The sequence below is a fragment of the Macadamia integrifolia genome, chromosome 11, assembly GCF_013358625.1.
Source record: "Macadamia integrifolia cultivar HAES 741 chromosome 11, SCU_Mint_v3, whole genome shotgun sequence".
Classification (NCBI taxonomy): domain Eukaryota; kingdom Viridiplantae; phylum Streptophyta; class Magnoliopsida; order Proteales; family Proteaceae; genus Macadamia; species Macadamia integrifolia.
Window position 1 is genome coordinate 2,601,734 of NC_056567.1, and position 14,671 is coordinate 2,616,404.

Below are 14,671 nucleotides of genomic sequence, written 5' to 3' on the forward strand. Positions count from 1 at the left end.
ATTTACAAATCCCCAACCCAGAGTCCGACAAGGCTGACCCGGCCTACTACCTCTTTTAATCTTTGGTAAATAGCTTAGTAGCCCGTTGCTTCTTTATGTTGGGTTGGGTAGTCTCCTGTCCCTCCATGGTCTTAGCTATTGGTATCGGTATTGGATTGATTGTATCGATTATATCGTATCATTATCCATTGACTTTGATTTTGATACCGGATGAATTCAGGATCGGATATCATATCGATATCAAGATTAGTATCATCAGAAAATTTTAATTTTTATAAAAAAATAGAGATGATATTGATTTATCCAGATCGGTATGTATTGGTATCAGTCGAAACCGATACCGATAACTACATTCTTGATCCCACGAGGCCACGACCACATGTCAAAGTAGCAAGCCCTGCGCAATCCCACCACAGCGCGAAGATATTACAAAAAAAAAAAAAAGATCGGAAGAATCAGTGTTCAGATACAGTTGGTATTTGAAGCTCTAGCGGTATTAGGGTTTTCTTTTGGAAGGGAAAATCAGAATCAGTTCATAACTGGGAAACCTGTACTCTCAGTTTACATATACAGAAGAAGCGGAAAGCTTGATTAAAACGTGGAAGCTCAGAATGAAGTAAAGATTGGATCGAGCAGAAGAGTGAGAAAGTTTGATTGTGGATAATCAATTCCTTCCTTGTGGCTTGTGGGTGCTTCAATACCCTCTACAATAGACGATCAATCGCTCTAGGTAATCATTCAAATCTTTTTCCAATTTTTTTTTTTTTTTAATCCAAAAGGACTCTGTGGTTATTTGTAATTTAGTATGGCTACCCTTTCCGCTGATTACTATGGTGGGAAGAATTTAATGGATGCAATTCCAGAGGATATACTGATGTTGATTGTAAGAAATTTAGACCTAGAGGACTTACATTGTTTTAGTGCAGTCTGCAAGTCCTGGCAATCGATTGCCATTGCTGAAAAGAAAATACGGCGTTTGCGTTTGCGACCTCAACTTCCATGGCTGATGCTTTCCTCATTAGAGGATTCTAAGACTCTCTTTTTCAGTCTCTCTAATAACAAAGTTTTAAGGTTAGAATTGCCCGAAGCCAATGGTGCTCGGTGTTTTGGATCTGATTGGGGATGGTTGATAATGGTGGGTAAGATGGGATACAGTTTCCTTCTGAATCCATTTACCAGAGTTGTAATTGATCTTCCACTGCAAATTAACCCTAAGGCGGCACTTCTGACATACGGCCACATTAATAAAGCTATATTGTTGTCACCTCCTGTTACAACGACTAACAATTCTAATTTTGCTACTGTAGTTGTAGCGATTTATTGTAACAGTTATTTAGCCTTCTGCAGGATAGGGGATGAATGGTGGACAGTCTTGGGAAGAAATTTTAAAAACATTATTTTTTACTATGGAAGATTGTATGGCATTACTAGAGAATGTGATCTTAAACATGTGGAGTTAGGACCCCATCCAAAAGTTACAAGCTGTGACATTGCTCCTCCAGCCGATGAGGATCTTAGACTTCCCAATCTGCAGAAGTCATTTTATTTGGTGGAATGTCTTGGAGAGTTGTTGATGGTTATACAATGTTTATTTTTTGATGATTTCGGATTCTTTTTAAAATTTATGCCGAAGATATTCAAGTTGGATATGAACAGAAGGAGGTGGATTAAGGTGGAAAACTTGGGTGATCAAATGCTATTTCTTGGCAAAAGTACTGCCTTATCTGTCTCTGCAAGTGACTACCCTGGATTTAGAGGAAACTGCATATACTACACATATAATGAACATGAACGCTATGTTGATGCTAAAGTACATGAAACTGTAGCTGGAGTGCTTCACTTAGAAGATAACAGCATTGAACCTTTTATCTCAAATGATTCAGGCTTTTCTCTGTCTCCACCCATTTGGTTCACACCAGTTGTCTTGTAAATAAATTATGGGGATAAGATGATTTTCTTGTTTACTATTTGTGTTATTTTAGGGTTATATGTAATTTGAAATTACTCTTTATTTTCTTATCTAATGCATATATATTGCCATTTTCTTTGGCTGTTAAGATGATGCTCGTAAAATATTAATGTTGAAAGATTTTTTTTGGTAGAATATTTATGTTGAAAGATGTGTATAAGAGATTTGGGATGTGGATGTATTGGGATGTGGATGTATTGATCTTACATTGTGGACAATAATTTATGGTACTCCTCTTCGCACAAAAATCCTCTGCTAGGAGGCAGTGAACAGTAGTGAGCGGTGGATGGCTAGGGTGTATGCCAGCATTACCAGGCCCTCTCAGCCGTTGGATCCTCACCGCTACTCACTCCCAGCCATTGGATCCTTCTCTTCTGATCACTTATTTTTTTTCTACCACAGTTCCTAGGTTGTCGTGTTAGCAATTTCTTAAATTCATGCTGTTAAACTGCAGCGGCTTCTCTCTGTCACATTGTTTTCTCTTTCTTTCCTTTTTCGTTCAAGCAATGATGCTTTGTTATTCTCTAAATTCTTGAAAGTGTTAGAAGCAAGACATCTACATTCTCCTTTAGCCCAAAGATAATGGCATATTCTTGGGTTAAAGGGATTCTGAAGCACAGTTCTTTTCCTCATTGTAATAGGTTTATTGGGAAGACACTCCTAGGAGGATCCGGCCAAACCTTGGGACTGGATCCAAGATTTGGATGGCCAGATGGAGGTGCAGTTTTATGGGATCAAAGGGTAAAAAATGATCATTTTTATTAAAAAGCAGGGGAAAGTCCATCTGATACGGTCCTATCCAGGGCTATCTTAAGCAGTATTGAATCATATGAGAACCATTCTTGTACAATCCTGATCGTCCATGTGTGTGGACCAAAAGGGCCATTGGGTTGGAAGTTGGAACATCCATGGGTTTAGGTATTGGTTCAGAATTGGTCATATAGACCAATCAGTATTGGTATCAGCCTGACATTGATACCAATAGTTGGTTAATATCAGTTTGGGAGATAAGATCTGCTGCTCGTACGATCTTGTACGAGTCATTGTCCAACACCTGTCCCACTTTCTGCCATTATAAGAATAAAGAGGGATATAATTGAGAACAAAAGGGACAGATATTGGATGATGTTTCGTACGACCAGGTGATCAAACGAGCAGTTGATTCGTTTTCTCAGTTTGGTGAACGGTATAGACATAGTACAGACAAAGGGTATAATTGTCAAAATATGGTCAGGTATTGATATTTTTAAAGGCCCAAAATTATTCCCTTACAATGAATACCAATAATGATACACCATTGTTTGGGGTCCGATTTGTTCTCTTTGTAATTCTTCTATATTTTTTTTCTTTTTGTTATTGGTGCCATTAATAAAATCAATAATCTTTTTTTTTTTTTTTTTATCACACATATATTTTGTGGGCAAGAGATTACTACCTATTTGTGAGGCCATTACACCAACTTACAAATCAATGGGAGGTCGCATGGAGGCATTTTTAACACATGGAGCGAGGGCAACGCAGACATAGACATACGCAAGCGGGTAGCTTTCTTTTTCAATATTTTGTAAACATTTCAGGTTCTACCATTCAAAATCAGAGTGCAGATTGATTGCTGGCCTAGACCATAGTTAGCAAATTCGGATTTGGGAATTATTCGGGCGGAGAATTATTTGAAATAATTCGATTGGTTAATTTAAGGATTTGGTCAAAAAAGCAGTCAAAAAAAGGACAAAATAAAAATCGGAGTCGGATTTGGATTCGAGAATTATTTGATTAAAAAAATAAAAGTCGGGCAAAAAATTCGGATATTATTTTTATAGTTTATTGTATATTTTTTATTTATCAAGTTATTAACTTGATTTGTATACTTAGAAAGAGCAAATTACTTTATACAATAAGGTAAACAATTATGAAAAAATTGTCATTGAGCGATGGAAGCAATGATTATTGTAATCCAATTTCTACTCATGAAATAGATTAGACCTCAAAACAGTGAAAACAAGATTACAACTACAATAAAACAAATAAATAAATTGACCACAAAAAATTTTCACTATCCTTTTGCTTGGGTTCACAAGACCCATATTACACTAAGACGCACTAATTTTTCAAAATTAAAGTAACAATATAAAAGAAGATTGATTGATACGGTGATATGAATCTATTCTGGTCCCCCGGAACCTCAAATTATCCATCAAGGCTTGATATCTCCCCTATCTTAGGATGAACTGATGAAATTATGAGAAAGAAATGAAACAAAGAATAGATTCGTACGATTGTTACAGAAGAATTAGGTGGAGAAAAAAGATGGGAAGAAGGAGGTGGAAATTTGGGGGAGAAGAAGATGAAAAATATATATATATATCTATATTTCGGTGGTGGGTACCGTGGGTTTCATATATGAAGTTTTGTTTGTTTTGTTTGTTTTTTTTTTTTTTTTTTAATACTGTTTAAGTGAACCGAATAATTCGATTTGGCCAGAAATTATTCGCGTTTTAAATTCAAATTAGTAAAAAGTGCGTTATTTACCGAATTTTATTTTTAATTCGGATTCTGTCAGAATTTTTTATTTAAATCGGAAAAATTCTGTTCGGCCGAATAATTCATTATTCGATAACAATTTATTCGACCGAATTGTTACCTAGGGCCTAGACTATCCAAGGCTTGGTTCAATTTTGAAACAACGGTTCAACCATTTTTTCTTCATAGATCAGCTGAGAGCCTCAGACCTGGGTTCTGCAGTAACGACAAATCTGAAAGACTCCACATAAAGATACCAATCCAATGGTTTTAGCTCAGGTTCCACACCTCTACCGATAGACGCAGGTCTCTCATACATAAAATAAAGTCCCAACAAATAATAGACAAAATCCATGAAATCCTGTTTCAACCAATCAACTTAAAACTGGCCCTCCAGGTGTCAATATAAGATGCAGATAAAAGATAGAAAAGATTACACCCTCCCTCTCTCTCTCTCTCTCTCTCTCTCTCTCTCTCTTCCCATTCCTTAATCCCTTTACCCTGTCTGAAACTTTCAAGCACCTACACAGGCTACAATATAACTCTCCCTCCTCTCTTCTCCCTTGTAATACCAGACCACACACCATGAGAGCAGCAGCAGTTCACAACTTCCTTTGCTTCTCCTCCTCCCCCTCCTCATCCAATGACCAAACAGTGCCACTTTCAAACACCCAACAAGCTAGCCACCTCTCAACAACAAAAACCAAGAATCTTGCACCAAAGATCCTACTTTCATCATCAAGCCCATCAGAGATTTCAGTCCAATTCAAAGAGAAGATACTCTGCCTTGAGATAATGGGTGTTGATGCAGGAAGAGCTCTCTCCCTCAATCCTTCTCTCCACACTGCTTCCCTCCACTCCATCAACTCAATCATCTCTTTCCTTCAATCAAAAGGCATCCACCAAAAGGATTTGGGCAGGATCTTTGGTATGTGTCCTAAGATTCTCACCTCCAGCATCAAAGATGAGCTAGTTCATGTATTTCAGTTCCTCTCTCAGGATCTCAAAGTCCCAGATCATAACTTTAGGAAAGTTGTCAACAAGTGTCCTAGGTTACTGGTGTCAAGTGTAAAGGACCAGCTGAAACCAGCTCTGTTTTATCTCCAGAGGCTTGGGTTCAAGGATTTGGAGGCACTTGCTTATCAGGATCCTGTGTTATTGGTCTCTAGTGTGGAGAACACCCTAATCCCCAAGCTGGATTACCTTGTGAGCTTGGGATTTTCAAGAGAGGATGCAGTGGGGATGGTTCTGAGGTGTCCTGGGCTGTTCACTTTCAGTGTGCAGAACAATTTTAAGCCCAAGTTTGGGTATTTTGTTGAGGAGATGGGGGGAAGCTTGGAAGAATTGAAGGAGTTCCCTCAGTACTTTGCTTTTAGTCTGGAGAAAAGGATAAAGCCTAGGCACAAGGAGGCTGTCGAGAATCGGCTAAAGGTGGTGGTGCCTTTGGCAGTGATGCTTAAGAGCACAGATGAACAGTTCAAAGAGTTGATTAGGCAAGGAGGACAATGAGGCTTGTTTGGTGTGGGGTGTGAGGAGGTTTAGAGAGAGAGAGAAAGAGAGAGAGAGGAGCATTACAACTGTGAAAAATAACTTTAATTTCTACTTTGGTATTAGATTTCTAATGAAGTTTCTCATGATGCTAGCCAAACCATATTAGGAGGGATAAATATTTTTATGAGCTAATTTTCACCCTATAGCCTTGGGAAACATGTGTACTTGAAGTCATTCTATATTTATTTAATTATTTTATGGAGATTAATGTTCTTTATTCATTAAATAATTCATAAGTCTCTGCAGGCGAAAGTTTTCCTTCACCCACCACTGTGATCTCTCCATCAAAGCATTAGAACCCATGAGTAAAGAGGTAAAGAGATTTTCTCACTCCTCCTAAGTAGTACCAACAACCTGCTACTATAAAGACACCGGCATTATCATGTAAAGTCTGGCGACAAGCTCCTATAATTTAAGCTTTAGTGTATGCTTTATCACATGATAATGAATACCTTCTTGAGGTATTGGCCAAGACAAAGTAGGGTTATTAGATGCTTGGCTAGAAGAGTTTGGATTTTTAGTATTAAAACTCCCCTCCCTCCCTCCCTCGAAAACATTGTGGAAGCTTAAATTAGACCCAAAATTCAAAATCTTTGTTTTCTGTAACAGTGAAACTGAAACAAATTGGCACCTATTTCTATTTTTGACTTCTCCATAAGAATTTGGGCTGCAGGTCCCTTGACGTTATGAAAATAAAAATAAAAATTGAGAGCCAACAATTTACCCTATATATTCCATTCCTTTTTTCACTAATTCATCCATTGACAAGAGAGATTTAGAAATTCTCTCATCTGTTCTATCTATCACAACTTATTTCCTTTGGCAGGCAAGGAACATTGTGATATTCTAAAATTTAATACCAGATTACAATGCTATCATGATTGACAACTCTAGATGGGTGGCTAACCTCAATACTCTACCCCTTACTCAAGCCCAATCTGAACCCACAAAGCCACATCACCTATCTCTCTCTGATTGTCTGTCATTATCTACTATGCATCCTTCACTAATAATCTCTGAAAGCAGTATTAATACACAAACAAAAGAAGCAGATTGAGCATATGTAATATTCTTTATAAATCAGCTTGTTATTGCATTTGCAGACACAGTCCACAAGAAGCTGAGACAAGAGGACTACAAGAAGGAATCCATGGGGCAATATCAATGGGAAGTGATTCCAAAAATTTTTGGTGGATTTTAAGGAACTGGTATAAGAGTATGGGAGGAACATAAGATGCGAAAATTAAATACTTAGGGTTACCTCCTCTTGGACCATAGTAGTATGCCATCACTCAATATTGGTGTGAATCTTCTTGAAGCTTTACACCCTCTCTCTGAGAATTTGGTGGGAGCAATAATATCTCTAATTACTGCAGAGACAATATAGAAGCCAAAACCAGCATTAATCCATAGTCTCATACTATAAGTCAATCTCTTTCCTACTTCTTCTCTAAAGTCTTGCCTTCTCAATGGGACGAGACAATCTATTAGAATAGAAAGAGGGACTACCATCTTTATGGATCTTAACTACCCTATCCCCACCCATTGCGGTAAATAGGTAAGTTATATCTAACTACATCACCTTAATTAATATTTGAATTAAATATCTCAAATTATGACTTATATGTCAATATAAGTCCACATCAGCCAACTCTCCCACTTGACCTAGATTGCCACATGCCACATGCCAAATAGATGATTAAGTTCAAAGCTTGATGTATGGTCATATTGAACTCAGTTTGATGGAGAACCTTGCATTCAAGGTGAAAATTTTAACTCATCGAATTATGGTGGTCCGAGGTCTCAATACTTAACTTTTTCCTTCTATGTACCATGATAAGTCATCCTTCTCAACTTGAACCATTAGGTGATGAAGTTTAAATTTACTAGAATTTATCCCAAGATTAATTCTGAATTGACTTAGTGTCAACTTTAGTCCAAACTTTATTGCCTTATGACTTTATAGGCATCTGCTAAATAAATGTGCATTACTATAATGAATAACAGGAAAATCAAATTGGCCGCAATTTTATCAATACTTTAGTCGGAATTAAACTTTATGTTATAATATCTGAAAATTACAATTTAGATATACCATGATTTGCTTAAGTCTATGTTCCTTACATGATTTACAAAAACATTAGGTGCAAGACCTTTGGTAAATGAGTCAACAATGTTATTATTAGTGCCTATATGTTCGATCAAAACCTTGTGAACCTAAAAATCTTCCTCTATGACAAAATACTCAATCTCGTTGTGTCTACATCGAATAATTGAACAAGTATTGTTAGAAAATCTAACTATTGATGTCTTATCACAGTAAATAGAATTCAGCTTCTCAATTGAGGGTCTATTTTAATATTTGTGATAAAATTGCCTTAACCATGATGCTTGAGAGATAACCTCATCGCATGCCACCACTTCAGCTTCCATAGTAGATGAACCAGTATATGGTTCCTTTAGGGCATGTTTGATTCCTTGAGTCTTTGGAATGTAATTTGAAAGAATCATGATTCTTCATTTTTATGGGTGTTTGGTTGCTAATGAATGTAATTCTTAAAAAAATCAAGTGATTCTTCTGACAGTGTATTTTACACATAAAGTGATTCTTTTGTGAGATCACCTATTGAGGTGATCTCAAGAAAGAATCACCCAATTCTTACCTTCATATAAAATGACAGAATCACCACATAGAATTTGTGAAAAACATATGACCTCCGACGACCATTCAACAAACTCATCCATAGGCTTCGTCACGTCCGTGCTTCTCCCTCAACGAAGGTCGCAACTCCTCCTCTCAAAGGTATGCACTCTCTCACCCTCTCTCAAATCTTCTTTTTCTTCTTCTTATCTCTGCATTCTACTAGATTTTAGCTGATACATGACTATTGGGGGGTTTTTTTTTTCTTTGAGATTTGTGACCTCCGACGACCATTCGAGCCCCTGCTCTGCATCTGCTCTAACTCTTCCATGCTAAATCCCATCGACGAATGTTGCGATTTTCTTAGTCTCGAAGGTATGCACTCCCTTACCCTCTCTCAACTCTTCTTCCTACTCTTACTATCTCTTTATTCTCGTAGGTGTTAGCCGATGCATGATTATATGGTTTTTTTTTTCCTTTCAGATTTGTGACCTCCGACGACCATTCCAGCCACTGAACTGCATCTGCTCCACCTCGACCCTGCTTCTCCCTCACCATAGGTTGCGGTTTGCGTATCTTGAAGGTATGCACTCTCTCACCCTTCTCAACTCTTCTTCATCTTCTTATTATCTTTGTATTCTGCTTGATGTTAGCCGATTAATGAATCTAGAGTTTTTTTTTCTTAGTGATTTGTGATATTCGAAGATCATCTGAGCCCCTCAACTGCATTTGCTCCACCTCGTCCCTACTTCTCCCTCAACGAAGGTTGCAATTTGCTTAGTCAAATGTATGCACTCGCTCAACTCTTCTTCCTCCTCTTCTTGTCTCTATATTCTGCTTGATGTTAGCCGACTCATGAATCTAGGGTTTTTTTTTTTTTTTTGTTATGTTTTAGAATTTGTGAGATAATTCTTCTTCATCTTTCTTCTTTCCTGTGTTTAATATAATTTTTGTTTCACATTTCTTAGATCTCATCCACAACCCTAGAACTTAAATTCAAGTAAAAATCCATTTTCAACCATTTTCTAGAATTCTTCTGCTCCATTGTCTTTTTTATTCGATTTTGAATTGACACCATTAGACCAAGGTGAGGTGTTTTGATTCCAAATGATCACAAAGGGTACGCAAGAAAGACCCACAGCACGAGGCTATCTGCTTAAATGTTTCTCATAATTGAATTGAAATTTTTAAAGACCTCTCTAGTCTCTACCTCAGTTTGCCAGTGGCCACACACATACCCATCAACCAACCCAATCCAACCCAACAGAACAGTATAGTTCTTTATTGAGCAAAGGGATGTCACATAAATACAAGCACCCAACCTCGAATGAATGTAAGTGGACATTATATAAATTTGCTAGGGGACAAATGTGCTTGAGCCTTAGTATTATATATGATAGCAAAGCTAACCTTTTTGGAGGAATTCATGTCTGTTACACAAAAAGAACATGTAAAGAATGGAGTTAGGCTCTCTCTCTCTCTCTCACACACACACAGAGACAACACACGTAATATTCTTACACACACTCGTCCATAACGCCAAGAATCGTGTGGTTCGACACTTACTAGGTCATTCTGGTCAAACTATTAGCAAGTACTTTAACCTTGCATTGGCTGCAGTCATGCAATTGTGCCCACAATTGCTCCTCCAGCAGAGTACCAACATTCATAATCGCATAGCAGATAATATTGAAAGGTACTTCCCATACTTTAAGGATTGCATAGGAGCTATTGATGGGTCACATGTCCCTGCATGGGTACCTACTTCCCAACATAGGACATTTCGAGATAGGAAGGGAAATATTTCTTAAAATATCCTAGCTGTATGTGACTTTGACATGAAGTACACTTATATATTATCTGGCTGGGAGGGCTCTGCATCAGATTCAAGAATATTAGATGATGCTCTCCATAGGGATGGTGAGGCAAAGGTTATTGTACCTCCAAGTAAATACTTTCTCATTGATGCTGGGTTTGCGAACTAGTGGGGGTTCTTAAGACCTTACCATAATGTCCGTTATCATTTGAAAGAGTGGTGGAACTATAACCAATCTCCAATGGATAAGAATGAATTTTTTACTTTACTACATTCTCCATTACGAAATGTGATTGAACGGTCATTCTCCTTGTTGAAGTCACATTTTAAGATTATGAAAAATCAACCAAAATACCCTTACAAGACTCAGACCACTATAGTGCATGCATGTATTCTCATACATAACCACATACTCAATATACATACTTTTGTAGAGGAAGAGCAGTGATTTGAAGAGGAAAAAGCCAACAAAGTGAATTCTAGTGTTGAAGAAGACCCTGATAACAACACTAATGTGTATGATGGTGCAGATGAAGTAGTGCATGATCCTATGAATATTGATTGGGAACAGTTTCAAGAAGATATAGAGGACAGGATGTGGGATGATTGGAATGTAGGAGATTTAGATGATGAACATATGATTTCTAATACAATTTGTTATGTTTTGTATTAGACTATTGTTCATCTTCATATGCTTGAGGTTGTCGTACAATTATGCGTGTTGAGCCTGGGGTTTGTCCAGTCCAAAATTTCTTTGGAACATTTTTACGAATGCCAGGTGTTGTGTTTATATGGTAATATTTACATACCTATTGATGTGTCATTATCTTTACTTAATATTAACATGTGATGTGTAAATGTATTTACTTAATATTAACATGTGATGTGTGAATGTATTTACTTAATATTAACATGTGATGTGTTTATGTTTATGTTATAACATTTTGTATTACCAAATTACTTACTATATGTAATTTTTCTATTGTTGATATTTTCTTTCGGTAATAAAATAGAGGATATGATATCGAAAAACCAATCCCAGTCAAAGAGAGGACAAAATTGTTCATAGCCAAATGATGTGTCACAATTTCTGCTTCAATGTTTATTGGATTACCATCAAAAGGGCAAGACTGGTGATAATGACCGTAGGAAAGATCAGTGATAATCTATTGTCAAATGCATACAAGATAGATTTGACATGACCTATGATTGGGAACAAGTCTGCAATCATTATCGAATATGAAAGCAAAGGTTAAGAGCATTGAGTGACCTCTCGAAGAATAATGGCATGGGTTGGAATTCAATAGAGATACGCTTTGATGCCCCTTAGCATTTTTGGAATGACTTTAAGGTTCTTTTCCACTTTTATGGATACTTTATACCTAACCATCCATTTGTATTCATTTACCTCAGTCAACTCTATTGATATAATTTTCTTTAAAAATTTTGTAGAAGAAAGAGTAAAGGTATTGGAAAGAACATGCAATTCTACCAATACATATTCAAGTGGTATATGGTTGACCAATAAGATAGCTAAGGGCAATGACTCATCACATCCATCAGATGTTGTAAATGATTGGCAGAATGACTACAGTCAATCTTGACGGTTTGGAGAACCTTTCTTTTGCTAGTGATGGAGAGTTTCAGACGAAGAAAAGTGTACCTTCAGTGCGTACAGAACGTTCTACTCCTGTTCGAGGCCGGCTTAGATCATCCTATCCTAGTGGCAGTGGCAATGGCAAAGAGAAGAGAAAGAAGGGAGGGACTGATAAGATATCAATCCCTTTGAAGACAATAGCTTCTCACCTTGGTCGGCTAGTCACCACTGAGTCTACTGATGACCTCACAGATAGAATTTCTGATGCAATTGATGCGCTCCCAACTATTGATTTTAGCAAGAAATGGCATACCAAAAAATTCTTCGTGAAAGATCGAGAACTATGCAATCTGTTTTTGAAAGCGAATGATGAAGATAAGCCACAAGTATTAGAGTTGCTGATAGAGGATGAGAATGCCACTAATGTCTGATGGATATTTATGGAATGGAATTTGAATGTTTGGTTAACTATTTGACTTAAAACTGATGCTCTTTGAAAATTGAACTATCTTTTCTTCTACCATATCTTTTTCTTTACCCAGTAGTTGTTGTGAGTCGGAACTTTAAGATTACACTTTTTTATCCTCTTGGACTATGATCTTTAAATGGTTTATGTTATGAATGTGTTGGATTTCATATGACATTAGGTTTTATTTCAATTATGTATCTATTGACTAAGTATCATATATGTTGACATGATGATTGATAGCAGGTTCATATATGGCAGGTTCATGTGGATGTATCGTTCTCTTTTTTAATTCTATGATTTGTGTGTGTGTGTATGTAAGTGTGATGTTTGTGGTGCTGAATGCATTACTCTTATATCACATATTGTTCGTCATCCGGGGAGGAAATTCTATAAATGTCGCTCCCACATATCTTTCTTTATGTTGGTGGACCACTATAAAATGTGTGAATGTGGAGCTGGACAGTGTAAAGTTCGAATATTCAATAATGGACCAAATAAAGAAGGGACTTCTGATGTTGCCCACTTTCCACCTTGGTATAATTGTCACATAGACTACTTATATAGATTAATTAAATTACTTTTGTTTAGACATTAAATAGATTTAAATATTTAATGTTTGTATTGTGATCAATTAATTTAGTTTAAAAATCAAGGATGTAGAAAGTTTGAGTTGATTGAGGATGAAGAATCCTCTTCATCGAACCATTCAGGGGGGCTATGGGCATGTGTCAAGCTACAATGACACCTCCTATATCTACAAATTAACTGTAGGGATATCTAAGAGGGAGAATTGAGGCATTCAAAGAACAAAGTAGGATAGTTACGAGGACATTGGAAGACGTACTTGATGTAGTAAAAAATCTTCGCATTCATAAATAAAATTTTCTAGTAACGTAGTACATTGGAAGACGTACTTTAAGCTAGGTTTTTTAATTACGTATTATGGACTTCTTGTACTTAAGCTACATATGTATGTATAAAGACCAAGTAATATGGATTTTTTTTTTTTTTCAACACAGACGGTGCTAGGTAATTTAGCTATGTGGTTTTTTTTTTTTTTTTTTTCCATTTAATAATAAGAAAAAAATATAAAGATTTTTTCCTCCAAAGGTTGGAAAAATTAATTCCTGATATAAAACTATAGAAAGTGTTAGAAATAAGTGTATGGACACAAAACAATAACATTGCATAGTTGTGTATAAAAGTAGGATAAAAATTACATTCTAAGGGCAACCAAACAGTTATTCAGGGTGATTTTGGGTGTTTCCCACAAATAGAATCATGGTAACCAAACAATTATTTTGAGAGAATCAGCAGACAGAATTCAAAATAATCAAACAGTTATGTTTTCAAAAATGCAACTCTAGAGAACCTTGTTTTATGGAGTGACATTCTTAAAATATACTCTCTCCAAAGACTCAATGAATCACACATGCCCTTATTTTTCTCTAGGATACTGCTCTTCTAGCCTATAAAAATGTATCCTAATATAAATCTCATTGTATCTTCACATCTAGCTTAATTTAAATCTATGTCCTAGTCAGCTCCAATTCATTCACATGCCTGTATTAGAATGTGATCTCTAGTGCCTTTTAGGTACCTGAATACATTCTTTGCTACTATCTAATGTGACATATATAGATTCTTTTGGAATCTTCCTAAGACTCCCACTACAAAGGCATATTAGGCCTAGTACAAACCTGAGCATATATCAAATTACCCACTATAAATGCTTAAGGGATTTTCTTAATTTCTTTTAACTTCAAATCGTTCATCGGGCACTGTTCAAGACTAAGTTTGTCACCTTTTATAATTGATGCCACACTTAGTCTGGAATCCCTTAACCTAAAATGATTTAGAATTTTATCGATATATCATTTTTGGGCAAATCCTAAGGTCTTCATAGACTTGTCCCGGTGTATTTCTATGCCCAAAACATAGAAAGCTTCACCATGTCCTTCATATAAAAATTTCTTGTCAAGAATTATTAGATTTCACGTAACAATGTAAGATCACTGTCTGCCAAAATAATAGTTAAAGTAGTCATAATGATGCTTTGTTCATTACAAGAGGATTTATGAATTGAAAGATATGGATTTTGAGAGTTT

The 14,671-nt window shown here is 36.4% G+C and overlaps 2 protein-coding genes across 3 annotated transcripts; both read left to right on the forward strand.

Annotated features, from left to right (window-relative positions):
* Positions 1–397: 397 nt before the first annotated feature.
* Positions 398–2,057, forward strand: LOC122093390 (putative F-box protein At3g25750). 2 transcript variants are annotated; one of them, XR_006144435.1, is made up of 2 exons: positions 398–730; positions 1,348–2,057. XR_006144435.1 is itself a non-coding variant. In XM_042663724.1 (2 exons), exon 2 carries the CDS (start codon positions 1,007–1,009, stop codon positions 1,928–1,930), a length of 924 nt encoding a protein of 307 aa, XP_042519658.1. In that variant the 5' UTR covers positions 413–730; positions 927–1,006; the 3' UTR covers positions 1,931–2,057. The 2 variants fall into 2 exon arrangements, 1 of the variants encoding a protein (XP_042519658.1); XM_042663724.1 differs by having other exon boundaries at positions 413–730; positions 927–2,057.
* A 2,875-nt stretch (positions 2,058–4,932) lies between these two features.
* Positions 4,933–6,248, forward strand: LOC122093419 (transcription termination factor MTEF1, chloroplastic). The gene has a single exon (XM_042663764.1). The coding sequence runs from the start codon at positions 5,075–5,077 to the stop codon at positions 5,996–5,998; it is 924 nt and encodes a 307-aa protein (XP_042519698.1). The 5' UTR covers positions 4,933–5,074; the 3' UTR covers positions 5,999–6,248.
* The last annotated feature ends 8,423 nt before the right edge of the window (positions 6,249–14,671 follow it).